The sequence below is a fragment of the Malurus melanocephalus genome, unplaced genomic scaffold (assembly GCF_030028575.1).
Source record: "Malurus melanocephalus ecotype Western Australia unplaced genomic scaffold, MMel_1.1 scaffold_243, whole genome shotgun sequence".
Lineage (NCBI taxonomy): Eukaryota > Metazoa > Chordata > Aves > Passeriformes > Maluridae > Malurus > Malurus melanocephalus.
The window spans coordinates 128,961-156,189 of record NW_026623475.1 but is presented as its reverse complement, the minus strand read 5'-3'; the positions used below and the strand labels follow the sequence as shown (position 1 = coordinate 156,189).

At 53.1% G+C, this 27,229-nt stretch overlaps 3 protein-coding genes across 8 annotated transcripts in view; 1 reads left to right on the top strand and 2 right to left on the bottom strand.

The window, feature by feature from the left end:
- Window positions 1-517, bottom strand: part of AMPD2 (adenosine monophosphate deaminase 2) — a 10,914-nt gene extending 10,397 nt beyond the window's left edge. For 3 of the 4 annotated variants that reach the window (XM_057375259.1, XM_057375261.1, XM_057375262.1), the window contains exon 1: window positions 282-372. In XM_057375259.1, the coding sequence (XP_057231242.1) occupies window positions 282-351 (70 nt within the window). In that variant the 5' untranslated portion in view covers window positions 352-372. Of the gene's footprint in view, window positions 1-281; window positions 373-393 lie in introns of those variants that run through there. The other variant, XM_057375263.1, reaches the window with a different exon arrangement.
- Window positions 501-11,097, top strand: GNAT2 (G protein subunit alpha transducin 2). Of its 2 annotated transcripts, none has more exons than XM_057375274.1 (10): window positions 501-564; window positions 3,361-3,543; window positions 4,372-4,414; window positions 4,592-4,733; window positions 4,897-5,054; window positions 5,718-5,846; window positions 6,070-6,199; window positions 7,594-7,747; window positions 8,304-8,504; window positions 10,297-11,097. In XM_057375274.1, the coding sequence occupies exons 1-9, from the start codon at window positions 507-509 to the stop codon at window positions 8,492-8,494; spliced, it is 1,188 nt and encodes a 395-aa protein (XP_057231257.1). In that variant the 5' UTR covers window positions 501-506; the 3' UTR covers window positions 8,495-8,504; window positions 10,297-11,097. The 2 variants fall into 2 exon arrangements, with proteins under 2 accessions (XP_057231257.1, XP_057231255.1); XM_057375272.1 differs by having other exon boundaries at window positions 502-564; window positions 10,294-11,045.
- A 649-nt stretch (window positions 11,098-11,746) lies between these two features.
- Window positions 11,747-27,229, bottom strand: part of GNAI3 (G protein subunit alpha i3) — a 28,652-nt gene continuing 13,169 nt past the window's right edge. Inside the window, exons 2-9 of one of the 2 annotated variants that reach the window (XM_057375275.1) lie at window positions 26,652-26,694; window positions 26,405-26,546; window positions 24,384-24,541; window positions 17,227-17,355; window positions 14,482-14,611; window positions 13,907-14,060; window positions 12,848-13,041; window positions 11,747-12,773 (exon numbers count right to left, since the gene is read on the bottom strand). In XM_057375275.1, coding sequence (XP_057231258.1) covers window positions 12,851-13,041; window positions 13,907-14,060; window positions 14,482-14,611; window positions 17,227-17,355; window positions 24,384-24,541; window positions 26,405-26,546; window positions 26,652-26,694 — 947 coding nt within the window. In that variant the 3' untranslated portion in view covers window positions 11,747-12,773; window positions 12,848-12,850. The remainder of the gene's footprint in view (window positions 12,774-12,847; window positions 13,042-13,906; window positions 14,061-14,481; window positions 14,612-17,226; window positions 17,356-24,383; window positions 24,542-26,404; window positions 26,547-26,651; window positions 26,695-27,229) is intronic. The other variant, XM_057375276.1, reaches the window with a different exon arrangement.

Genomic DNA, 27,229 nt, shown 5'->3' with positions numbered 1-27,229 from the left:
TCCTTCCTCCTCTCCTCCTCCTCCTCCTCTCTCACTGCGCCACCGAGGCGCTGCCGGGAGGAGACACCCACGGGACCCCCCAGCCCCTCCCGGTGCCGGGACAGGGCGCTGTGCTCCCCCTCCCCCCTAAAAAACACCCCTCTAAGCAGCAACGCGGCACTGCCCCCCCAAACTGAGCCCCCCTACTCGCAGCATCGTGGCCCCCGCGCTGGGCGGACCGGGCTGTCCCCGCGGGCTGCCGGGGGGTCTGGGGTATTTGTGGGGAGGGGGAGAGGTCTCACCTGCGGGGATGGGGGTCTGCAGGCTACCCCGCTTCTTGAAGTGACACTTGGCCGGGGGGACAGAGGACATGGCGGCTCCGGGGGGCGGTGGGGGGGCCCGGGGGACTCTTACGGCGGCGGGGCCGCAGCGGCCGCTCCCTCCCCTGGTTGATGATTGATGCAGGAACCCGGGAATGGACCAAAGTCCCCGGCGGGGCCCGGCCGGAAACCGGGACGAGGAAGAGGATGGGGCGGGCGGAGGATGTGGCGAGGAGGAGGAGGAGGAGGAAGGAGGAGGAAGGAGGTGGCGGCTGCGGCGCTGGAGGGTGGGGGGGGCGAGACCCGCCATGGGGCTGCGAGCTACGGGGGTGCGGGGCTGCGATACCCCCGGGACAGCCGTGTCCCCCCTCACAGACCGCCCTGTCCCCCCCAGGACAGCCGTGTCCCCCCTGCGGAGAGCCCTGTCCCCCCCAGGACAGCCGTGTCCCCCCTCCGGAGAGCTCTGTGCCCTCCCCGGGACAGACGTGACACCCCCCAGACAGCCGAGAGCCCTCCCACACAGCCCTAATTGTCCCCCAGGGGACAGTCCTGTACCCCTATGGGGACAGCCGTGACCCCACCCCATCCCACGGGGGTACATCTGCCCCCCGGACAAAACGCGGCTCCCCCGGCGGACCGCCCTGTACCCCCGTGGRGACAGCCGTGACCCCCCCGGGATGGACGGGTAACCCCCCGGCCCGGACAGCCCTGTACCCCCAGGACAGCCCCGAAAAGCACCCCCAGGCAGCTCCGTACCTCCAYAGGAACACCCCTCAGACAGCCGTGACCCCCCCCCGGTCCAACCCTAACCTCCCCCCAAAGCAGGCATCGTACCCCCACCAGAGATGGTATCGGACCCCCCCAAAGTGACAGCGACGCTTCCAAAACGGGGTAACCTCCCCGAGAGGGACATTGTGTCCCCCCAATATAAGCATTGCCCCCCCCCAACAGGCATTGCCCCCCCAAAAGTCAGGGTATCGTTCTTCTTCACCCAGAGATTGTCTCCATCCCAATGGGAACCCGTGTGCCCCCCCAAGAGGCACCGTCACCCCCGSGCCGGGCATCACCCTCCCCAACACAGACCGTCACTGCCCCCCGTAAACATTGTATCCCAAAAAATCACCGAGTACCCCCAAAATCACCGAATACCCTCCAAAACACCGAGTACCCCCCAAAATCACCGAATACCTCCCCAAAACACTGAGTATCCCCAACAATCACCGAATAGCCTCCAAAATCACCAAATACCCCCAAAATCACTGAATACCTCCCCAAAATAACCGAGTACCCCCAAAATCACCGAATACCCCCCAAAATGGGGCATCGCCTCCTCCACGATGGTGATTCTCCCCCCCAGGTGTGGTACCGCCCCCCAAAAGAAGGGGTTCACACTCTGTCACCAGCTCTCCCCCGGCTCAGACCCCGCTGGGGGGGTTCCCCTGAGCCCCCCCCCCCCGGGATGTCCCCATGGACCCCCTCGCCCCCAGGCCCCCAACTCACCCTTCAGCCAAACTGGGGGCACCCAGGAGCACAGCCCGGCTTTGGGGTGCCGGGACTGTCGCTTTTGCCCTCGCCTCGGTCTCCGCGTGTCCCTACCTGGGTTGGGGGTCCCGGTGCCGGGGTGGCTCTGGGTGGCGGTCGGGCTGTGTCCCCTCGGAGCGCCCCGAGTGTCCCCGAAGCTGCCACCGGCGCGGGGGGGTATTTTTAGCCGCTGTCAGAGCGGAGGGAATGTCACCCACCCCACCTCCGTGCCCCCCACTCCTTGTCGTGTGGTGAAGGCACAGCGAGGTGACACCACCCACCAGGGCCACCGCTGTGCCAGGCTGGGAGGGCACAACAGCCATGGGGGACAGTGGGGACCCCCGGCCTGAGTCATGTCTCCTCTCGAGCACTGTCCGCGCCCCGCGGGGAGGGGGGGTGGCGTCTGGTATTTTAATTGGACCCCCTTCATTAGCGCCGAGTTCATTAGAGGCTCAGAAGGGGCTTTGTGTCCGCGGGGACAGCGGGAACAGAGTGTCCCCAAGGCACGGCGCTGGCAGGGGACACGCAGCCGGCGGGACGTGGGGACACGGGYGCGGGGACATGGAGCCCCCGGTGGCCCTGCGAAAATCCCTGCAGGGATTTAGGGCTCCTTAAACACAAACATTGGGGACCTGCAGGACTTTTGGGGGTCCCAAAGCCCACCCTGGGGCGGGGGGCTCCCCTTGCGGTGCCCACCTGAAACCAGCCTCGTGGGAGCAAGGGGGGAGCACCCACCCGAGCCCGGGGTTTTGGGGGGGCCGGCTGGGCTGGGGGATGGGCTGGGGGGGTGCGGAGTCCGGGAAGAGGAGGAGGAGCAGGAGGAAGGCTGAGCCACGATCCCATTAAAGAGCTTAGGCAGCGGGAGGGCGGYACCCAGTGGGGCAGGATTAGGGGGCCTCGTTACCCCCCCGGGGRTAATTAGCTCCCTTTTCCCTACAGGAGGAATCCCCCAGTGCCACTTTGCCCCTGCCATCAGCCCCCTGCCACCACCCTGTCCCCCTGTCACCACCCTGTCCCCTACCAACGCTCCAGAGCACCCTGGGGCAGGGCACACACACAACCAGGGGCTGCTCCCATCCTCAGTGCCCCCCAAATGTGGGATCACACCCCACAGACCTGAGGGAGCCCCCAAATGATTCCCACTTCCCAAATCACCCCAGGGGACCCGTCCCCACAGGCAGGGGGTGTCACGCTGCTGCCTCCCCCTTATGTAAAGCCCCCTGCCCAACTCCCTGAGATGCTCCGTCTTTTTTTTCTCCCTGAGCCCTAATCTTTGCCATCTTGGGCTAATTGGATTTCCTGGGTCACATGGCGAGATAAAAAGTCCCCAAATCCCACGGTCAAAAAAAATCAGGTTATCCATGGGGAATTAAGGGAGAGAGCGGGGGGCAGCCAGCAGCGAGGACCCACCGAGGAGCGCTGCCGGCTTGGGGCACCCCAACATTAGGGTGTGCAGTACCCGGTTCGGGTTTTTTGGAATTCCTGGTTCATCCCGCAGCGCTCACCTCGTCCCCGGGGTGTGCGTGTTGTCTCTCTGAAGAMCTGGAAAAGCCTGGGGACCTAGACGAGCTTGTGGCATTATTGGAGGAGGACGACAAGGAAGCCATGGGGAGYGGGGCCAGCGCCGAGGACAAGGAGATGGCCAAGAGGTCCAAGGAGCTGGAGAAGAAGCTCCAGGAGGATGCRGATAAGGAGGCCAAGACAGTCAAGTTGCTGCTGCTTGGTAAGGTTCGAGGGGATGTCCCCAGGAGATGCCCCTGTGTTTCCACCCTGTTGAGGCTGAGGGGATGTRGGGATGGGGATGGGGAGCAGGACAGGGAGCCCATGACCCCCCAGGCTCCTCCTGCCCTGTCCCCGCCATCCCTCGGACAAGCTTGGAGAGGTTGTCCCCTCACCTGGACGTCCCCAGGGAAGGGCTGGAGGTGGCATCGACTCTTGGGGATGGCAGGCATGAAGAGGAGAGTGGGGGGACGGGGGAAGGGACCACGACAGTGGGTCCCACTGGGGATGCGCCACATCTCAGGGGGGTCAGCGAGAGCCTGGGCATCTCCTGCCACCAGCACCCTGAAACTGCTGCTGGGTGCTAAGCAGGAGGGGACGGTCCTTTGGTGGTCCCTCCACACCCCATGGGGCAGGGGGGTAACTCTGTCGGCAGGGGGGTGACCCCACAGGGCAGGGGCCAGCAGTGGGGCCTGATCCAGGTGGGGGGGCCGGGGTCAAGGCGATTAACACCCTAATTCTAAGCAGCTTCCTGTGCTGCCCTAAGCAGCTTATGGCCCCAAAGGCATTGCCTGCACTGCCCACGGTGGGCGGGAGGTGTGGGACCTCGGGGACCTGCACCTGGGAGGACCCCAACACCCTGGGGGTCCCTGAGCTGCGGTCCCACACAGRGTGCAAGGGGTGACAGGAGTGTGGAGACGATGGCAGTGGTGGGAGGAGGCCAGGCTGGGGATCGGTGGGGGACAGTAGCTTTGATCCCCATGGGGTGCTCATCATCACTGTGGCATCAGGCCCTGATGGGCACTAAGGTGTCCCTCCCACCCTTTTGCAGGGGCTGGAGAGTCAGGGAAGAGCACCATCGTSAAGCAGATGAAGTGAGTATGGCCTGAGCCAGACTGGGGAGGGGGTGGCCACCAGGATGAGCCACCAGCTCTTGGAAACAAGACCCCGTGTCACCCTGGTGGTGGCACCTGTGATTGCCAGTGTGGGGTGGTGATTGCCACCCTAGAGGGGATGTCCTGGCTTGGGGCTGAGTCCACTGTGCCTGCCAGGATCATCCACCAGGACGGTTACACGGAGGAGGAGTGCATGGAGTTCAAGTCCATAATCTACGGGAACATCCTGCAGTCCATCCTGGCCATCATCCGCGCCATGTCTACGCTGGGCATCGACTATGCCGAGTCCTCCTGCGCGGTCAGTCGGGGTGCTGCCCCTTCCCCCCAAGCCCCATGACATGGGGCTAGGGCAGCCCCTGGAACCAGGGTCCCTAGGGGCCCCATGTTGTCCCCCCAGTCCTGAGGACACTTTGGGGGAATAGTGGCCGTGGAAGGGTTGCTGATGAAGGTCCCCCTCGCAGGATGAAGGCCGGATGCTCTTCAACCTGGCTGACTCCATCGAGGAGGGCACGATGCCCCCTGAGCTGGTCACCTGCATCAAGAAGCTGTGGAAGGACGGRGGTGTTCAGGCGTGTTTTGACCGTGCTGCCGAGTATCAGCTCAATGACTCAGCTGCATAGTGAGTGGGAACACGGCGGGCACAACTGGGACACCAGGCCTGGGCACCCCCCGGCAGCTCATGGCCGGTTCCAACCCAGCCTGGCAAAATCCATCTCCTCCTTGCTCCTGGGAATACCCCGGGCCTGCCATTCTCCACCCCACCAGTGTCATCTCCCATCCCACTGATGTCATCACCCATCCCACCGGTGTCATCCCCCATCCCAATGATGTCATCACCCATCCCACCAGTGTCATCCCCCATCCCACTGATGCCATCACCCATCCCACCAATGTCATCCCCCATCCCACTGAGGTCATCCCACATTCCACCAGTACCATTCCCCAATCCCACCAGTACTGTTCTCCATCCTGCCAGCATCATCCTCCATCCCACCAATGTCATCCCCCATCCCACTGCTGCCATCCTCCAATCCATCAGTTCTGTCCTATGTCCTCCATACCAAAAGTGTCATCCTCCATCCCACTGATGTCATCATCYATCAGAAGTGCTGCTGGCCTTCAGTCCCTCATCCCCTGCCCCCAACTCCCCCGAGGATGTCACTGCCCTGGAGTCCCAGTGTTTGGCAGAGTTCAGCCCCACTGACATCCCCAAAAACCCAGGGGAAGGTGGAAACATGGGCAGCCCCTTGGCAGCAGGTCATGCCCTTTCYTGTCCCCCCAGTTACCTGAACCAGCTGGACAGGATCACAGCCCCCAACTACCTCCCCAATGAGCAGGATGTGCTGCGATCCCGAGTGAAGACCACAGGGATCATCGAGACCAAGTTCTCTGTCAAAGACCTGAATTTCAGGTGGGTGGGAGCCTCCGCCCTCTCTGTGACTCCCCCTCTACAATTCCCCCAGCCCTGAYGGCAGGGAGGGATTTTGGGATGACCTCGACACTTGAGGGACCACCAATGCCTTCCCATGGATCGTGATTCCTGCGCCCACCGAGGATGTGGCGCTGGGACCATCACATGGGGGCTGTCAGAACCAGGTGTGTGTGTGTCCCCCTCATCCCTGTCCCCTCCCCAGGATGTTCGACGTGGGAGGGCAGCGCTCAGAACGGAAGAAGTGGATCCATTGCTTCGAGGGTGTGACCTGCATCATCTTCTGCGGAGCCCTGAGTGCATATGACATGGTGCTGGTGGAGGACGATGAAGTGGTGGGTCCTGGGAGCCAAGGGGGCGAGGAACGGGGAGCGCCGAGGGGGCTCTGAGGAGGGAGGAATAAMACTCTGCACTAATAGGGGCTCTGGGTGATCCAGGAAAGGTGTGGAGGTGCAGGATGGAGCTGATTCCCACCCAGTTGTGCCCAGTAGAGGTGTTTGTGCTTCCTCTGGGTCATGAATCCATGGGTCTGCCCATGAGGAAAGAAAGCCCCAAGTGCTCCTGARAGATCCTGAGAGCCACCGGAGAATGGCCACAGCCAACTGGAGCAAAGCCTAAGGGGAGGGCAGAAAGAGCCAGGAACCAGCTGGGATGAAGGAAAACCTGGTCCTGAGGTAGCTCACGCCTCACTGTGCCCTCTGAGGGGAGCACAGTGGGTACAGAGGGGCAGCTCCCACCCTCCCAGTGGGGGCACAAGGACGTGATCCAAAGTGTGTCCGGTGCGGGAAGCACCAGCAAAGCCCTGGGAAAGCAGCTCTGAGGGCTCAAATCTGGAAAGCAGGAACGTGGAGGCCCCATAATGGAATTTTCTTTGAAGAAATAACAGATAAGAAGTGAAGATGAGGAGAGCAGGAGCAGCTTCTTCCCTGGCATCTCCTCCAGGCCCCACAGATGCTCCTSGGGACCCAAACACCTTCTCCTGGAACTGGGTCAGGGTCAGGATCTGCCATTGATGGGCCTTGCCATGGCCAGGCAGGAGCTCGCAGCCACATGTGGAATGAGCATCTTTTCCATGGGAGCCCTTGGGAAAGGAGGGAATGCTCCCCCAGCGCAGGACAGGGCAGGATCTGGGCACAGCTGGTGCTCTGCATACAGAAAAACTGCGACAAGAAGCTGGATGAGGGAAAACCAGTGCTGGAGAACCCACCTGCTGCCCACAAAGATGGAGAAATCCCCCTTATATCAGGAAAAACCCCCCACTGGACTCAGCTCTGCCTACATGGATCCTAATCCCCTGAGGATGACCCAGCAGCAAACAAAGAACTCAACGTCTGGTCTAAAACTGGAGATTTTCCTTTCCCCAGCTCCTTTCCAAAGCTGTGGATAATGCCAGAAGCCACAGTCCAACAAGAGCATTCCCCTGATGACTGGAATGGCACTCACTGAGTGCCTTCCTCACGGGCTGCAAGGTTTCCATGGATAATTCTCCCAGTGAAATCACTACAATCCTTCATTTCTGGCAATCCCAGAAGGCACTGGAGCCACTCCCTAAGCTGAGCATTGCCTGGATTTATCTGTGATTTTGGGTGGGCAGGCAGAACTGGGCAGGCAGCAGGACCAGCTGCTGCTGCAGCAAACAGGGAAAAGCCCTTTTTTTGGGAATGGGGGCTTGGGGGGGCTGCAGTGGTCCAAGAGGGGGGTCAATCCATGATGATCCGCTTCCCTGCAGAACCGGATGCACGAATCCCTGCACCTATTCAACAGTATATGCAACCACAAGTTCTTTGCGGCCACTTCCATCATCCTCTTCCTCAACAAGAAGGACCTTTTTGAGGAAAAGATCAAGAAAGTCCATCTCAGCATCTGCTTCCCAGAGTATGACGGTGAGTCTGGACCCTTCCCAGCCTTACTCCTCCTCCTTGAGGCCTCCCAAACCTTTGGAGTTGTGTAGTCCCAGCATGGAGGTGGCAACTCAGTTTTGGGATATGTTGTGAAAGGGCTGGGGAAGGGGAGATGAGGATGATGAGAATTGGCTCTATCCCAAAAAAATGGCCGGGGAAGAGGATGAGGAGGATCAGAGCTGGTCTTATCCCAAAAAAAGGGAAGGGGAAGGGGATGAGGATGACCAGAGTCAACTCCATCCCAAATACACTGGGGAATGGGATGAGGAGGATCAGAGCTGGCTCCATCCCAAAAAAAAGGCTGGGGAAGGGCAAAGGATGAGGATGAGCAGAAACAGCTCCATCCTGCTCTGTGGGGTGGTGAGTAAAATCCTTGGAGCTGAGGAGAGGACAGATGTGGCCTGGGAAAGATGTTTGGAAGAATGGAAATGGGATAAAAAGGAGTTTAGAGCTACGCATGGTCGACTCTCAACCCTTCTCCTCCTCCTCCGATGCTCACCCCATGGGAGCAGCTTGGCAGCATTCCCTCCCTCTGCAGGTCCCAACACATTCGAGGACGCAGGGAATTACATCAAGACCCAGTTCCTGGATCTCAACATGAGGAAGGACGTGAAGGAGATCTACAGCCACATGACCTGTGCCACAGACACGCAGAACGTCAAGTTCGTCTTCGACGCCGTCACAGACGTGATCATCAAAGAGAACCTCAAGGAYTGCGGCCTCTTCTGAGCACCAGCAGGTAGGGGAGGGAATGTGGAGCCAGAAAATAGGGACAGGAGAGGGGAGGAGGGTGGTCAGAGTTGGCTCCATCCCAAAAAGGGCTGGGGAAGGGGATGAGGAAAAGCAGAGCTGGCTCTGTCCCAGAAAATGGGCTGGGGAAGGGGAGGGGGATAAAGAGGAGGATGAACAGTATTGGTCCCATCACAAAAAGGGCTGGAAAAGGGAGAGGATAAAGATGACCAGAGCTGGATCCCTCCCATAAAGGGCTGGGGAAAGGGACTGGGATGAGAATGATYGAAGTTGGCTCCATCCCAAAAAGGAGTGGGGAAGGAGAGGGAGATGAAGAGCAGAGACAGCCCCATCCCAGAAAAACAGCTGGGAAAGGGATAAGGATGATCAGAGTCGGCTCCATCCCAGAAAAAGCTGGTGAAGGGATAAGGATGATCAGAGTCAGCTCCATCCCATAAAGGGCTGGGGAAGGGGAGTGGGATGAAGAAGAACAGAGTCACGTCCATCCCCAAATGGGCTGTGGAAGGGAAAGGGGATGAGGATAAGCAGAGTCAGCTCCATTTGAGAAAAAAGGGCAGGGGAAGGGATATAATCAGAGCTGGATTCCTCCCATAAAAGTGGGATGGGGATGAGGAAGASCAGAGTTGGCTCCATCCCCAAAAAGGACTGGGGAAGTAGGAAGAGGAGMGGGATTATCAGAACCAGCTCTATCCCATAAAGGGCTGGGATAAGGAATAAGGATGATCAGAATCAGCTCCATCCCAAAAAAAAAGGGTTGGGGAAGGAAGAAGGGAATGAAAAGCAGAGCCAGCTCCATCCTGCCCCCCAAAAAAGGCTGGGGAAAGGGCTGGGGGTAAGGATGAACAGAGTTGGCTCCATCCCAAAAAAAAGAGCTGGGGATGAGGATGATCAGAGCTGGCAGCTGRCKCCATCCCAAAAAAAAGGCTAGGGAAAGAGATGAGGATGATCAGAGCTGGCTCCATCCCACTCTGTGGGATGGTGGGATGCAGGTCCCCCTGGTTTTGCCATCAAATCCTGAAATCCTAGGAGTAGGGGAGGATGGACTGGGAGCCGTGAGGGAGAAGTCTGGGGTCCCGTTAGATCAGGGATAGGGTCACATCCCTGTGCTGAGCTCCCATGGGATTCAGTCCCATCCCACAGTGTGGTGGGCTCAGCCAGACAATTCCCCCCTTGCACATGGAGTGATGAAATTCCAACCCAAATCCTCCACCTGAGCTACAGGGAACCATTTTATTTGTCTCCTGTTGCAATTCCACCTGCCCAGCCCCAACTGATGGCAATATCCTGAGGCACACTCTGCTCCTCCCCAGCCTTTTAGATCTTCCTAAAACTTTAATTACAGTTTATCATCCTAATTCTTGCAATAGTCTGAGCAGCAGCAGGAATTCCATCCCCTCTTCCCCCTTTCCAAGCACCTCCCAGCCACTGGCTCTGACACTTTGCTTTTCAGGSAACCTCCGGTGCTTCTCTTATCCTCAAATATTAACAGAAAAGCCGGAAAAAGCTAAAAATAAAAATCATCAGTCAGGTTCCCTGCAGGCAGAAGGCACCAGGAGGTGACACCTGGAAAGGGGGGGATGCTCCATCCTCATCACCACAGGGATGAAGGCAAAAGGGAAGGGTGGGGGATGCTCCATCCTCATCTCCACGGAGGAAGGCAAAGGGATGAGGTGACACCCTGTACCCCATGCTGAGTTTGTCCCTTGTTTCTATGAAATTGCTCCTCTAAGCCCTCCCTCGATGTGTTTAACTCCCTGTTCTCTCTCCCTCCCTCCCAGAAGAGGAAACCATTCCCGTCTCACCGTTCTGCTGAGCAGAGCCAAAGGAAGAATCAACCCCCACCACACATCACTGGCTCCCACTTTTTCTATGACCTGCCCAAATCTGYCTCCTTCCAAACCCCAAACTAGGAAGGGGCTGAAGCTCAACTTCTTGCTCCCTTTCATGGCCATTTCCTCTTTTTTTTTTTTTTTCCAAGGAAGAACCCCTGTTCTCAGCGTTTTACAGGAGGTTTGACACCAGAGAGCACAGCCAGGAATAGGAATATTCAGGGAATTTGGGAGGTAGGATAGACATTGCTCCCTTGCCCATCCCTCTGCAGCCCGTTCCTGGCCTTGGATCGAAGCTGGATTAATCCAGGCTGGAATTTCTAGGGAAGATGGAGACTGAGTTACCTCCRAGTCGCTCCTGGGAACCAACCTCAGCCCTTAGGCAGGAGAAATCAGGGGTTTGAGGGGTTGTTTTGGGCCCTAAATGGAGGGAATTTCTCAGTCAGGAGGGGCTGGGAGAGGGAATCCCACACTCCAGCCCAGGAATGGGCTGGATAAAGAGGAAATGGTTACTTGAAAGATTTTCATTCTGCTACTTAGAGCTGCATTTGCTCTCTCTGTTTGTAAATAATCCATAGATGAGCCCTGTATCCATCCTCTCCCTGTTTCCTGCAGAGATCTCCCATTCAGCTTCATTTAACTGTAGGAAAACACAATAAAGGAATACGCATGACGTGGATGTTCTTCCTTTCTCCCATTTCCACTTTGTTCCACACTCCTGTGTCCCAGAGCTTGGATCAAGGGATATTTCACATGCTTTGCATCCATTCCGGGGTGTATGGATCTCTGGATCCCACCTGGATCACCCCATGGCCACTGTTGTGCTCCTGGTGGGTGGGATGGGGGTCACCACCCCAAAAAATTCCTGGCCAGAGCCCCTTGGATGACTTAAAGTAGCTGGATGAGTTTAAAGGATGAGTTACCCCATGTAGGATGGCTGGAAGGGAACATCAGGCAGACACAGCTCCAGAGACTTGGAAAAGATTCCAGAACAGGGAATCTCCATCAGGGCTCCCCCTACCAGCACCCACCAGTCTCCCTGAGGAATTTATCCTGGATTTCCAAGTGTTCTCAGAACAGTCCCACCTCCATCCTGCAGAAGCACTCAGAGCAGAACTCCCATCAGGTTCACAGTGAGATTTGGGCTATAAATGAGCAATAACAATCCATCTGCCAATAATCCCACAGGCAACGGGGTTCCTGGCATGTTCCAACTGTGCCAGCACGACCCCAGTCTTTGGGAGCAGCACAACACCACCAGTGCTGGGTGATAAAGCCCAAGGAACCTCCCTGTCCAGGTAATTCCACCCAATCCCCAACAAAGCTCTTCCCTTCCTTCCCCAGCAAAGCACAAAAGCTGGGAACACTCCTGGAAAAAGGAAGAATAAAGTGGAGAAAAGGCTACAATCTTTACTCACCATTTTAATACTGCCAACAAGTCTAACAGATCCAACTGTACACATGACAAACTGGGAAGAGTCTGGATGCAATCATGGATCAGCAAAGGAATGTAGGACTGGTTAGGGATGGCACTAGAGGAAAAYAGGGATTTGGCACCACACAGACAAAGTAAAGGCATGCTCAGGACAGGGCTGGGCAGGGAAGGCCACGGGAAAGGCAGCACAGAATAATCCACCGTTTTCATCCCAAAAAATGCACAAGTTTGGGAGCTTGGAAGCAGCAGTTTTCCCCCCCAGCGTGGGCTCAGCTCCTTCCCCACTGAGCTAGGATTATGCTGAGGACAAATCCCTTYCAATATTGGCATAAAACCGGGTTCAAACCCCCAAACAGAACCTACACCCTCCATCTGTTGCAGGAGCCTTTCCCAAAGCCTGGGGGGGGGAGCAGGATGGTAACAAATCACACATGGAAAAAAAGCCGAAGCTCTAAGGATCCCTTAGGAGCTGCAGAAATATTAAATCCTGACCATAGCAAGTGTTAAAAACAAGGAATTCCTGCTAAGAGGAATATTTTCTGCAGGATCTGCTCACATGTGCATAGTTAAGTGATTTTTTTTGTTGCTTTTTTTTTAATTATTATTATTTTTAAAACAAGGTTTGCAAATAAAGAAATAAAGTTTAGTAAAGTTATAGTTTTCTCGATGAAAAAAAAAATAACCTTAAAAACAGACTAGTGGTGGCTTGTTAACCAAAAGAAGAGAGAAAGCTACATATCCAAGGTCTGGAATCCAGCTGGAATCCACCGCACAGCCTGGAGATCACGCCGTCCAACGATGCCAGGAGGATCTACTCCCACTACGTGGCTTCACCGTGCCCTAATTCCACATCCCACAGCAATAAAAGGTCCCTAAGACAGAAGATTGTGCTAAAGAATTCCAGGATTCCACGTGTTCCCCGCTCCTGGGTCATGCTCGTCGCTGTCCCCACGAGGCAGCAAGAGGCTGGGGCTCACCAGGCCAGGCAGAAACACTGGGAAGGAAACCAGGAATGTAGAAGGGAGCAGAGAGAGCCGTTCCCAGCGGGACACCCGGAGCTGCATTTACCTCTCAGTAGAGCCCGCATTCCTTGAGGTTGTTTTTGATGATGACGTCGGTGACGGCGTCGAAGACGAACTGGACGTTCTTGGTGTCGGTGGCGCAGGTGAAGTGGGTGTAGATCTCCTTGGTGTCCTTCCTCCGGTTCAGATCCTCGAACTGGCACTGGATGTAGGCGGCTGCCTCCTCGTACGTGTTGGAGCCTGCAAAGGAGAAGATCCCTGGCTTTGCCCAGCGGCTCACGGCTTTTAAGCTGCTTGCAACCATCTGCCTTATCCAGCTACAAATCCAAATCCACCATTAACTCCTTCTGGGAGACCTGAAGTCTATTCCCAGCTCCTGGGCAGTGACCTTGGACGTGGCATCCAGGGATTGCTGTGTGCTGGGACACACACACAGCAGCCACGCTCCACAGAGGAGTGACAAATCATTATGGGCTGGAATCCTTCAATCCCATCTCATTCCTGCCATGAATAGGGGTGCACACCTTGCACCTCACCAGGTTACTACAAGCCCTGKCCAGCCTGGCCTTGAGCACTTCCAGAGRTGGGGAATGYGCAGCTTCTCTGGGAATCACAGAGATCAACAGGTTTGAAGAGATTTGAAGGGCTTTTTAAACATGTAATTGTCTGGAGCAGTGCCCAGGTAAAGCCTTCCACCTGTGTGGGACCATAGCAGGGATGGGCCCCAGAACAATCCGCATCAAACACGGATGCTCCAAGGTGGACAGTAGCCAGAGTAGCACATGGTTAAGTTCCACAGTCTCTAAAATTGAATTTAAATGGAATTATTGTCCTAGTAAGGTGTGGAAAAGAAGTCACCTTGATTTGCTGGAGTGCAAAACTTTGGGAACACTTTCATATTCCAGGGAAGAACAAAGRTTGTTCCCAACCAAAGCTCTTCCAAGAAAATGAGCTACCAGCCAACTGAACAGGCCAGAGATGCTGCCCAGGAGACACAGGGAAAGAACWGGGGGAGAAGAGTTTTTAACTGATTCTGGGTTCTGTAGGGCTCTRCTCACTCATTCCTGGCCCAGATGATCCCATGATCCCAAAGATCCCAACCTACCGGTGTACTCGGGGTAGCAGATYGTTAGTGGGCTCTTCTTAATCTTCTCCTCAAACAGGTCTTTCTTGTTCAGGAAGAGGATGATGGAGGTGTCTGTGAACCATTTGTTGTTACAGATGCTGTCAAAGAGTTTCATACTCTCGTGCATCCGGTTCTGGAAAAGCAAATCCAATGGGAGAGATGTTAGGGAATGGGGACAGAGACTCTGCTGCACAGGCCAGACTCAAWATTGGGGTGTCATTGTCACATTCTYATTGCCATTGCCTCAGGAGGAGCACAGAGGGTACCATCACCTCCTCCTTTTCCTTCCTGGAGTGACTCACATGCAGGGAACAAACCATGAGAATAACTCCAGGCACCTCCCAGCACGCAGGAAGATGGAAAACCTAATTGATGGATTGCATTTCTCACTCTGTGGAGCAAGATTCCACCGGCTGATCCAAAGAGTGCTTGTCCTTGCAGCTCTCAGACAATTTACCAGCAGGAGTAYGCCAGGAAYGTTCCAGCCTGGTGCAGGATGGAAYTGGGATGTTCCCAGCTGCCTTCCTTGCAGCCATGAATCCCACATCACGCACCATCTCCTCGTCCTCAGCCAACACCAGGTCGTAGTCACTCAGGGCCACGCAGAAAATGATGGCGGTCACTCCCTCGAAGCAGTGGATCCACTTCTTCCGCTCGGAGCGCTGCCCTCCCACGTCGAACATCCTGGGGAAGGTGGGAGAAGTGGCTCAGGAGCTGTGCACATCCCTCCTGCCTGGCCCCCGTGGTGTCCCCAAGGATGGGGGAGGCTCAGCAGTGGGCTGGGAACACACAGGGTTTCAGGAGCTTCACTCAGGAGAGGGGGTTTTAAAATTCCCTTCTTGGGAGAGGGGATTTTAAAATTCCCTTCTTGGGACAGGGGATTTTAAAATTCCATTCTTGGGACAGGGGATTTTAAATCAGAATTCTCTATTATCTTTCAAGCCAGAGTGGACAGAGCTTGCAGCAACCTGGGCTAGTGGAAGGTGTCCCTGCCTGTCTGGTTCCAGATGTCCCTGGGGGAGCTTTAACATCCCTTCCAAGCCAAACCATTCCATGGTTCTGTTTTTCAGCAGGAAGAACTGGAAGTCACCATCCAGAGCCCTGCTGATTTTGTTCTCTCTCCTATTTCCTTAGCAACAACCCATTTGCTTGACTGGACTCCAAACACCTCCTCACAGGGAAAAGGATTATTGGGAACACACTACCTGCAAGCTCCTCGATTTTCCCATTAAGAAATTAATGGGGTTAAGAAATAATTTCATGTATTAAAAAATAATTTGAGATACTGGAGGTTAAATGCTGTGCAGTTGCTTATAGAATTACTGTATAAATTGAATTCATGTCTAATTAAATAGAAATTTGTGTCACAGGTAGTTCCAGCCCCCTGCTCATCCAAATATTTTGATGAGAGCCCAGGACTGGGATTTAATTAAATCAAGTTAATATCTGAGTTATTAAGTCATATATATTGATTTGTTCCCAGAGCAGACCAGGTGGGGATTTAATGATGTCAAACTAACTYCTATCTTCTGTTTAACCCTCTGGTCTAGAAGGATCCAGGATATTTACATGGCTTGAATCATTTGCTATTAGCACAGAGAGATCCACGAAGGAAGAGCCTCCCTGACAACTCAGCTCATCCCAACTGCAGTCCCTACGGCTTCCCCAGCCGTTAATAATGTCTGAGATGGAATATGAAGGCAGAGCTGGCAGCACCAGGGTTTCCGATGGATTAAGGCTTCCCTTTGTGGAGAAATCCCTCCAGGACAGCACCTCGTGTGTCTGGGGCCCTGCACATGATCAATTGCTCTGGGCAGGATTGGGAAGGAGGAGGGTGGAGATGATCAAAGGAACACACTGGAGATGCTAATCCTGATCCACCACCATGGGAAGATAAGTTACTCCCTGCATGGACCAGAAGCTGCATAAATAACTCAGTGATGCCRAGTATTTTGGCATTTCTGTTTAAAATGTTCTTAAGTTGCACAGCTCAGAAGCCAAAATACTGTACTCCCAAAAACGGAGAAAAAGTTTCCTTCTCCAAGGACCAGAGATGCTYCAAGGGCTGGAGCCTCTCTGCTCCAGAGCCAGGCTGAGAGAGCTGGGAAGGAGAAAGCTCCAGGGAGACCTAAGAGTCTTTTCCAGTGCCTAAAGGAGCTCCAWGAGAGGTAGAGAGGGACTTTGGACAAGGGCCTGGAGGGACAGGACACAGGGAACRGCTTCCCACTGCCAGAGGAGAATATTGGGATATTGAGAAGGAATTCTTCCCTGCAAGGGTGGTGAGGCCCTGGCACAGGGTGCCCAGAGAAGCTGTGGCTGCCCCGGGATCCCTGGAAGTGTCCAAGGCCMGGCTGGATGGGGCCTGGAGCACCCTGGGACAGTGGAAGGTGTCCCTGCCATGGCAGGGGGGTGGGACTGAATRGCATTTAAGGTCCCTTCCAATCTAAACCAGTCTGGGATCTCGTTCAAGCCCTCAGATTTTAGAAACACCACTTGGATTTTGCTGCAACTCCATCAATGCATTTCACACCCGATTTATGAATAAACCAACAAATGCTTTTTAGGAACGTGAGCGGGAAGGACTCCAAACCATTGGCACAAATACAGGGAATGGGACTGAGCCACAGGCACTGCACTGTCCTACACCCACCCTATGGCATGGGAATGCCATGGGGCTCCAGCTGTTTGTCAGGAGCACACGTGGGATCTGAAGCAAGGAATTCCTAAGCAGCAGGAAAAGGAGCTACAGGGATCCAAGGTGAGCAAYGAGGGATGCAGCCTCAGCATATGGAGGTGGCGGGAGCTGCTCTGAGGTTAGAGGGAGCTCGTTAGTGACATGTAAAGGGACACTGCCAGGAGCAGGCTGCATCCACAGCCTGGCAGGGACTGCATCAGCAGAGGGGACTGGAAAATCCCAGCCCCTGCAGTGCCAGGCAYAGGCTGGCAATTCCCAGAGGAACACATGGAGCACACCATGCATCCCGGAGCCAGAGCCTGGYTGCGGACACGGCTCGGCTCCTCTGCTCCGAGGAAAGGGTTAAACTCAAACTCAAACTCCAGTCAGTGTCCTTTTAGTATTATTTTTGGGATTGGATCCTGGAAATGAGCAGTCAGTACCTGTGTCTGCGATTCCAATATAAAAGCAGCTGAAAAGAACAGAAGGCAAATCAAAGTCAAACGGGTCTCTCCAGTGAGCGATGCCAGCGGAGAGGGATAACAGAGGGAAGGAGGACAGTTAAACCAGGASCAAGTGTGGGATGTGCCCTCAGAGCAGAGCATGGGCAGAGCCCTTCACTCACTTGAAGTACAGGTCCTTGAAGGTGAAGTGAGTCTCCACAATTCCCGTAGTTTTCACTCTGGTCCGCAGCACATCCTGCTGAGTCGGAATGTAGGTCGGCTGGGATATTCTATCCAAGTCATTTAGGTAACTAAACCAGAAGAGACAACACAAGGGCTTTTTTTAGTCGGCTGCCTCACCATGAATCTTTTATAAACCGCAGAACAAAGCGCAGAATTTATTTATCTCACTCACACAGCACAGCACTCGAAGCAAACAACCCCCTGGGGCTGTCCTGAGGGATGTTTGGGGGGGGTTTGGGATTTTAACCCCTCCCTGGATGACCTTGGAGGTGGTGCTGGTGGAGCTGAGCTGGCTGGGGAAGGGAAGGAGGGAATGCAGAGCTGTGCCAGGGCTGGATCTCCCAGGGCAATCCACAGTCAAGGTCTCTCGCTTCACAGCACAAGGTAATAAATCCAYGGGTTTGCTGTTAAAGGGCAGGGATGCGTCAAAGGGGCCAGGAGGGAGGGATGAAGCCTTAAAACCCATCACAAATGGGGCAGAWCCAGTCAGCTCCTTCCCCAACGAGCTGACACAACACTCTGAGGACATAGCCCTGGAGGAAGCTGCATCCTTGCAGCAATTTTCCCACCAAGACCCCAACTAATTCCAGGCACARCACATTCCTTCTGGAGTTCAGCTCTCAGGCCCACTGACATGAGGTACAGATGATTTGTGGCAGAATCAGAAATCCCACTCCAGCCAGCAACACCTCTGAGCTCATCTTCCCTCCAGGCTTTCTCAAAGATGACAGTGATTATACAGCTCTGCTGGGAAGGGACAGGCCTTAACCTTTATCAGGACAGATTTTAATCACCACAGCCCTGTGTCACTGAGAGGACTGAGTGGCACGAGGGCTCGGATGGGTGTAATAAACCCTTCCAAATCACACATTATTATCACAGATCCATTGTCAGCCAGGAACCCCAGCAATATATCCCTCCTCTAAGAGCTCCAGCATCCCTGTGGCCAGGACTGCCAGAATTTGCAGAGCCCTGCCCCGTTTCCAAACGCCAGATCCCAATGACCTGCCAGAACCTGCCCAGTGCCACAGGGCTTTTCCCACAGAGCCGGGATCTGAGAGCAGATTTAGTCCAGGAAGAGCCAGTCCTCTCATCCCTCTCTCGACTCCAGAGGGATGGCAGGCTTGTGAGCTGCACTGTGACCGGGGTTGAGCCTGAATTTAGTTTCAGTTCAGTAAAACTTGATTTGGAAGGCATTTACGTTCCTCAGCTTCTACCAAGGAATATTTCYGCTGAGGAAGTACATGTCCAGATTTTTTTCCCCTTTCTCTCTCCTACCAGCATGAACTTAGCTGAGATACAATGAATCAAAAGCCAGTGGGAATTCTAAGAACTGACCCAGCRACTCCTCAAAGCCTGGCTTTGATACAGGTCCCACCACTGATGTGATAAATCATGGAATCCTTTGGCTAGGAAAASACCTTTAAGACAGAGTCCAAATCTTACCCCAGCACTGCCAAGCCCAAGATGAAGCTATAAAGCATCTCATCCCTAYAGCCTGCTGGAAGTTTGGGCACTGGAAGTTATGTAACTCCTAATTAAGGCTTTTGGAGCAGTCAGGGAGGAGGCAACGGAGCTGGCAAACTCCCACCAAACAAACTCAATYGGGGAATAAGGTCTATCAGATTCACTGGTGCTGCCCAAAACAACAAACTCTGCCAGACTAATTCCAGGGAGACCTAAAGGGCAAATCCCATGGAAATACAAGCAGTTGGAAAATGCTGCAAAGGGGATTTCTGGGAAAACTTGGAAGCCCTGCCAAGTGTGGGCAGAGGAAGCAGCTGTGCCCTCCCAAAAATCCAGGCTGCGGAGCACAGCTAGTGCCACTTGTATTCCAGAGGAACTTAAAAAAGACACCCTGAAAAGCTGTAAAAGCAGTCTGAATCTCCGGGTTCCCAGTGACTCCTGGCCCCAACTGCCACAGTCCGGCTCCCARTCAGGGAACTCACAAACAGCTTTGAGAACAAACACAGAGCTCGCTGTGTCTCTCCTCACCCCACGCACTTCTAATCCCTTCCCACCACCTCCTTCACCTCCACAGGCTGAGGCTGCATCCCTCCTTCCCCACCTTGGATCCCTGCGTTTACAGAGCCAGCTATTCCTCATCCTTCAACACCAAAAGCTTCCAAAAAGCCAGTTTGGGTTTTCCTTCYTTTTTCATGCTTAAAATGAGGCCCTGAGTACAAAATAATGCTGATCAAACCTACAGTGTTACTCATTTGTCCTGCTGGCTGTCCAAGCATTCCTGGGACATCCTGTGCCAGTCTGGCACAATGCAGAGATCACAGAATCTCCAAATTCCAGGATGGTTTGGGTGGGATAAGACTTTAAAGCTCATCTCGTTCCACCCCYTCCATCAGCAGGGACACCTTCCACSATCCCAGGYTGCTCCAAGCCCTGGCCTTGGACATTTCCAGGATTGGRGCAGCCAAAGCTTCTCTCACAGGGAAGAATTTATTCCTATATCCCATCCCYGCCCTCTGTCTATGGGAAGCCATTCCCTGTGTCCTATCCCTCCATCCCTTGTCCCCAGTCCCTCTCCAGCTCTCCTRGAGCCCCTTTAGGCCCTGGAAGGGGCTCTGAGGTMTCCCTGGAGCCTTCTCCTCTCCAGGCTGTAAATTCCCAGCTCTCYGATCCCACTGATGGGAATTCCAGTGCTGGCTCATCCCACACCCAGACAGCTTCAGGAAGCACTGACAGCAGGACAGGGATGCTGGGAAATGGACAACAAAGATAACAGAGCTCCCTTCTTGCTCACAGCAACCCTGAAATGGTGATTTCCCTTACAATTCACTCCTTTTGGTGTTGGGAAGAAGGATTTCAAGGCCACAAATGGCTCTGAAAATCCTTAAGTGGGTAGGGAGGGAGGAAGAGGAGGAGGGGAAAAAGAGGAAGGGGGGAAAGTGGGAGGGATAAAAGAGGTGGGAAAAAGAGGAGAGGGAAAAAGAGGGGAGGAAAACAGGAGGGCAGGGAAAAATGGGAGAAGAAAAAAGGGGGTGGAATAGGAGGGGATGGATAAAAGAGAATAGGGAAAAAAAAGAGGAGGAGGGGAAAGGAGGGGAAGGAAAAACACCACTTAGAAATAATCTAGGTTTCATCCAGCATCATGTCAGGGAATTTAGGCCACAACTGGCACTTGGGAACACAAGGAGACGTGCAGGACTGGAGAAAGGTTGATCAGGAACTGTGTTAATTGCCCATGAGACTGCAGATAATTACAACTTACAGCTCCCACAGGCTGGGATCTGCCTGAAATCCAGGGAAAGTATTAAAACCAGGAATGAAAACACTTCAAAGCATTATTGCTTGGTGACATTTCCAAGTATCTTGAAAATCTGGAGACGTGTGAGATGAGAATATCCGTCACATTCATCCTGCTGCACCTCAAACAGGGGTTTAGATGGGATATTGGGAAGGAATTCCTCCCTGTCAGGGAGGTGGAACAGAATGCCCAGAGAAGCTGTGGCTGCCCCTGGATCCCTGGAAGTGTCCAGGACTAGGCTGGACAGGGCTTGGAGCACCCTGGGACAGTGGAAGATGTTTCTGCCCAGGGGAATGAGATGGGATTTAAGTTCCCTTCCCAACTGAGCACAGAGGTCCCAAATGATTCCCCACAGCACTGGCTGGAGGCAGGAGCTGGAAGCAACAGAGCCATTGCTCACATCAGAGGAAAAGACAAATGGGAAGTTGTAAAAAGGCAAGTTAAAAAAAATAAACGTTTACAATATTCCCCAAAACCCAGGATGGCTCCAGGGGGCTTTATAAGATGGTGCTGAGAAAGGCACTGAGCATTTCCACATCAACAGCTTGGACGGGCAGTTAGTCAAGTGTTCTTTAAAAAAAGGAAAAAAAAAAAAGGAAGAAAACATGGAAAACACTACAATTCCAGGAGAGATTGTGTGGATTAGTGTTATCCTCCACCTCCTCTCCTCCCACACCTTCTCCAGCCTGTCAGGGCAGTGCTCTGACAGGCAGGATCTCTGCCTGCACAAGGGAAAGTGCCCAGTGAAGCAGGAAACAGCAGCAAGGAGAGTTTTTGGAACAATTCCATGCTGAAATCCTTGGCTCTCTGCCACAGCACCCTTGCTCTTGATGCCACCTCATTTTCACAAGCAGTTACTTGTCTGTTCCTCTCTTCCTCCATTCCACTGTGTCTCAGCCCCAGAATCTGATATGGAATCCAAACTGGTATGGAAACACAGCACAAAACTGGATTTCAGCTGGAAAACCAGCAAAYAGGGCACGGATTTAATGGCTGCTTAGCCTGAAGTTTCAGTCTGTTTGTAGGAGATAATGAAAGGAACAGGGAAGTGAAATTCCCAAGAGAATTGGGACAAAGCTTCCATCATCCCACCACAAAAAGGGATGCAGGACATCCAGCCTTGGTGGTCAGGCACTGGAACAGCCCTCAGGGAACGGTCATGGTCATGGACAATGGTCTCATCCATGGAAAAAGTCCCTCCAAACACAGGGTGGGATTTTGGGATGTCCTGTGCGGGGCCAGGAGCTAGACTTGATCCTTGTGGATCCCTTCCAGCTTAGGCTATTCCATGATTCTCTGCATGGACAAGGGAATTAATCTCTGCCTTATCTAACCAGAGATAAGGCAGATCAGAGGCCATGTGTTGAGGGAGAGGAAAATCCTGGCAATTCTGCGAGTCCTGTGGAAGAACCAGCCCTTTAAGGGCGTGAATTTGCAATAAAAAATGAACCCACTGGCAGTATTTCCCAACCACAGAGTTGCCGAGCTACAGATGCACAATAACATTGGTTTGGTGCAACTTCCTGTGGTTTTGGGACAGGAAGCTGAATTTTCTGGGGCACTTCTCAGGAAATGCCCGGGTGGCTCATCYCGGGTGCAATGTCCCTGTCCCAGGCTGTGCCAGCTCCTCACAGTAGCCAGACCTGCACCTGGAGCTGGGTGGGTGGCAAATATCCAGGAATGGGAAAAACCCTCCAAAATTCCCCCTCTGGAAGGCAGCTCGGTAAAGCAGGAACCTACAAAAGCAATTTTCTCAATCTGCTGTTTCTCCAGCTGTCTTCATCCTCCTCCTCTTCCAAAGCCATCCAGACACACACCAACGTTCCTCCTCCAGCTCCATTCCTGCTATCTACCCAAGTCTTTAAGCTTTCCTCCTCTTCTTCACATCTTCCCATTAAATTATTCCTTCCTTTCCCCCTCCTCATAAATCTCTTTCCTCCCTTGCAACCTGAATTTCCTCCTTTCTTGCTGCACAAATCCAAGAAAACTCCTGTCAGCCCTTCCCTTGATGCAAACCCCTGCCAARGCATTGCAAATTTAGAAGGATTCTGCCTTACTTTCAAGCTCAAATATGCTCAGAACAGCAAAATCCTGCAGGCAGTGAGCTGTGGCACAGCTAAAGCTTCTCCCCAAAGCTCTTCCAAACTCATTTTTCCAAGGTTTAAAGCCTAAATTGAGATGAGTTTTCAGCTAGAAATGCTGAATCCCAAAATCACCTTTCAGAGTGTCAAGTATTTGTTGTAGAGAGACCAAGAATGTAAGTTTAAAAACAAACAAAAAAAAAAAAAAAAAAAAAAACAAAAAAAAAAAAGAAAAAGGAAAAAAAACAACAGTTTTGCTCATTAAAGGAACAGTTTCCCCTTCCTGCTCTAACCTGCCCTTGGAAAAAGATGAGACATTTTATAAAAAAATCCATTAGCAGCTTGTTTATTTATTTGGAACCTTCAAGTTGTTCAGCAGCTGTGTTTTAGGATTTTAGGACCAGGACAAGAAAATTTTAGAATCAGAACAGTGAGGAGCCAGGCACAGGGACAGGAAGAAAAGAAAAACTGTGAGGGGTAAAATGGGAATATTGGACTGCCAGTGAGGGGAATTTTGGAAATTGCTGAATGTCAGGAAAGAAGTAGTTGAAGTTTCAAGAGTGTTGCTCCCCTTTGCAAGGATGATGGAGGTGACACAGCTGAGCACCTGCCATTTCCATGGAACCCCAGAATCACTGAGCTTGGAAAAGACCTCCAGAATCATTGAGTCCAAGCACTGACCCTGTCACCAGAGCAGAGCAGAGCCCTGAGTGCCACGTCCAGKTGTTCCGTGAACACCTCCAGAGATGGGGGCTTCAGATCTCCCTGGGCAGCCCCTTCCAATCCCTGACCACCCTTTCCATGGGGAAATTCCTCCTGGTGTCCCCCCTGCCCCTCCCCTGGCCCAGCCTGAGGCCCTTCCCTCTCCTCCTGTCCCTGTTCCCTGGGAGCAGAGCCCGACCCCCCCGGCTGTCCCCTCCTGTCAGGGAGTTGTGCAGAGCTACAAGGTCCCCCCTGAGCCTCCTTTTCTCCAGGCTGAGCCCCTTTCCCAGCTCCCTCAGCCTCTCCTGGTGCTCCAGACCCTTCCCCAGCTCCATTCCCCTCTCTGGACACGGTCCAGCCCCTCAGTGTCCTCCTGGTCATGATGAACCCAAAACTGCCCCCAGGATTTGAGTTGGGGCCTCAGCAGTGCCTAGCACAGGGGACGGGCACTGGATGGTCCTGCTGGACACACTGCTCCTGATCCAAGCCAGGTGCCCTTGGCCTTGCTGCCACCTGGGCACACCTGGGCCCATGTTCACCTTAACACAAGACATCAAGTTTCTTCCATGAAACCAGAAAATTTGTCCAAAATGACATTTTTCAAAATTAGATGAAACCCCTCCCTGTGAGGGTGGGGAGGCCCTGGCAGAGGCTGCCCAGAGCAGCTGTGGCTGCCCCATCCCTGTGGAAGTGTTTAGGGCCAGGCTGGATGGGGCTTGGTGCCCCATCTGGGATATCTGGTGCCACTATCTGGGATAGTGGAAGGTGTTCAAGCCCATGGCAGGGAGTGGAATGAGATCTCTGAGGTCCCTTCCAACCCTGACCACTCCAGAATTAAATTCACCAAGGCACAAAGTAAGGAATGTGGGCTTTTCCCCAATGTTCCACAGTGGAAAGACAAACAGCACTACATCCCCCTGTGAGCACAGCCCAGAGTCACTCAGTCAGACAGGACCCTCCCACCCAGTCCCACCCCGCTCCAGCCACACCAGCCCCTTCTGGACTATTCTGGGAGCTGGGAAGAGCCCAGAAGCTGGGAATGGTTCCTTACTAGGATGCAGAGTCGTTCAGCTGGTATTCCCTGGATCTGCTGAAGCAGGCCTGCACTCCAGGGTCTCTCCAGAGCCGTTTGATGACTCCAGCCAGCTCAGCCGTCATCATCCCCTCCTCTGCGCTCCCCGCCAGCACGAACAGCTGCCGGGCATCGTCCTGCAGGACAGCAAATGCATCATTTGGGATGTCCATCCACCTTCCCCACCAAYAGCAAGGTTCAACATCTCAGGATCTAATTAATCACAGTCCAGTCCATCCAGYTTTCTCCCAAAARTCATGAGTTGYTTAACTCCTACAGCCAGAAAGGGAAATTTTGGAGGAAAAGCTGCTGGGCATTGTCCTACATGACAGCAAAYGSATCATTTGGGATRTCCATCCAYCTTCCCCACCAACAGCAAGGTTCAACACCTCAGGATCTAATTAATCTCTGCTCTAATTAATCAYAGTCCAGTCCATCCAGTTTTCTCCCAAAACTCACAAGTTATTTATCTCCTGCAGCCAGAAAGGGAAATTTTGGGGAAGAAGCTTCAGGCTGTGGGGTGAGATTCCCTGATGAGGGACGGCCACAGCGCTTCCATGGAAATCACAGCTCTGGAGGCACCATTCCCATCAAAACCATGGGATTTCAGTAATTTGGTGCAAAGTTTCAGAGAAAATGTGAGAATGCTGATGTGCTACAACAGACCAGTGAAGTAAACTACAGGTTTTACCTGGAAAACCTCTGTTGGTGTGGCACAGCAGAGGGAAAARGGAAAAAAAGTGAGTTGTGASAATTGATGGGATCAAATCTTTGAGGATTGGCCTTTCACTGCTAGAGCTGTCAAAGTGACGGAGACCAATTCCTCAATAAAACATCTCATCAGGAGATGGAATGGACTGATTGGGATCTGAGTATGAAAAATCCCCCTCAGAAGCCAGAGCAAGGTCTTACTCTTGCCCAAGTTATCCAGTGGATTATGACAGGGAACCCCAYGCTGCCTTATAGCCCCCTCTGCTTTTATTCCTAACCTGATCAGACCTGTCAGGTCCTTCTGGGAGCTCTGAGAGACCTTCCATTAAGGCAGGATTCTCCTCCTAACACCAGCTCCTCTCCTCTGAGCCCCAAATCCCCCAGGGTATGGGCCACACTCAGGGTGCTGATCCCAAATCCACTTTATCGAGGTGTCAACAGCCAAAATGCAGAGTGACCTCAGTTCTGGATCTCTGTTGGTCACTCCATGGTTTGATGCATTTGGTTATYCTTGGCCTTTTCCTGGGAAAGTGTGGCAAGGTTTTTGCCCTTCAGGATGATGAAAATTCATGGCRTTCAGCTCTTGTGAAACCATCTGAGCATGGGCAGGTAACTGAAAAAGGACTTGGATTCAGCATCTTCCCCATTCCTGCTCCAAGACCCCAACTCAGCTTCAACAAGCACCAGGGAAGGTGGAAGAGAACTCCAGGAGAATTTGGAGCAGCAGCTGAACAGCCCAGGTGAACAYGTGAGTGAAGGTGTGCCCTTTGGCCAGGAGTTGGTATCATAAATCCAAAATAAATATCATAAATTCAAACTATCCAGGGCTGGATCAACTATAGTATGAGGGAGAACAGCCACAGTGCAGCCCTGTGGTGACACAATCCCTTTCTCCTGCACATTTCCCTCGTTCCCACTCTGTGCCTTTCCCACCACCACAAGGATCATGGCTTCCTGATTTCAAAGTGCTGGACATAAATGCAGGAAACAGGCCAGGGAATGAGCAGAGCTAGAGGGGAAGGGAAAAGGGCCTCAAACCAAAAATTCCCAAAATTTCTAACTCAAAATTCCCAAAAATTCAAATAATTTAGAGAAAGATTTTAGGAATTTATTTTTTGAGCATTCAAATTACTAAAGGTTCTTACCCAGAACCTCAGTAAAACATCGATGTTTTGTAYTGACAATACAGTAAAATTATGACAGGTTTTTTGCTACTTTATCCTGTAACAAACTGAAATTCCAGGATTCATTAACACATTTCAGAGYAAGGAAATAAATGGAATACTCACTGCTCTGGCAACTTCCCCAAAGTCTATCTTTAGCCTCCCCATGGCTCTGATGATGGCGATGATGGATTGGATGGTGTTGCTGTACACAACCACTTTATACTGTTTGCATTCCTCCTCTGAGTAGCCATCCTCATGGATAATCCTGGAAGAAAACCAAGATGTTATTGCCAAGCCAAACCAGGAGGGCACCACACATTTCTTATCCCATCTCACACAAAAACAAAGGCTCCAGCCTGTGCTCACTTACTTCATCTGCTTCACGATGGTGCTTTTCCCAGACTCTCCGGCACCTGAAAAGCACAAAAACCATCCAGTTAACCATATGAAATGGAAAGGAAAAGTGGGATGTGCTTTTTCCAGTTCCCACAGAGAAGTTGATGGGGACTGGGGTAGCATATTCCTTGTGCATTGGGACTGCAGTAGAGATCCACCATAATGTCCATGTACATCCTTCCCAGATTTTATTTACAGATGCCAACAGTCAGCACAATTTCATTTGCTAAAAAACCCTAGAATTTCTCAATTTTCAGAGGTGAGTGAGGGCAGCCAACTGGGAGGCAGGTCTGAAGAACTGGGATGAGGATTTATCCAACAGAGCAGCTCCCGCCCCTCACTCCAGGCCAAGACGGCCAAAGCGCATCAGCATCACCAGAGCTCCCACGGTTACTGAGCTGGACAGAACAATCAGGTGGGAAGTGACCCTTTGGCACAGGATGATTTCCAGGTGAAATCTCAGAACTGCAGGCACRTCTGCATCCCAACAGCCTTCCTTCATGGAATGGCAAGAATACCTGGCTTCCAAACCTCTGCAGAGATGGAGGCGCC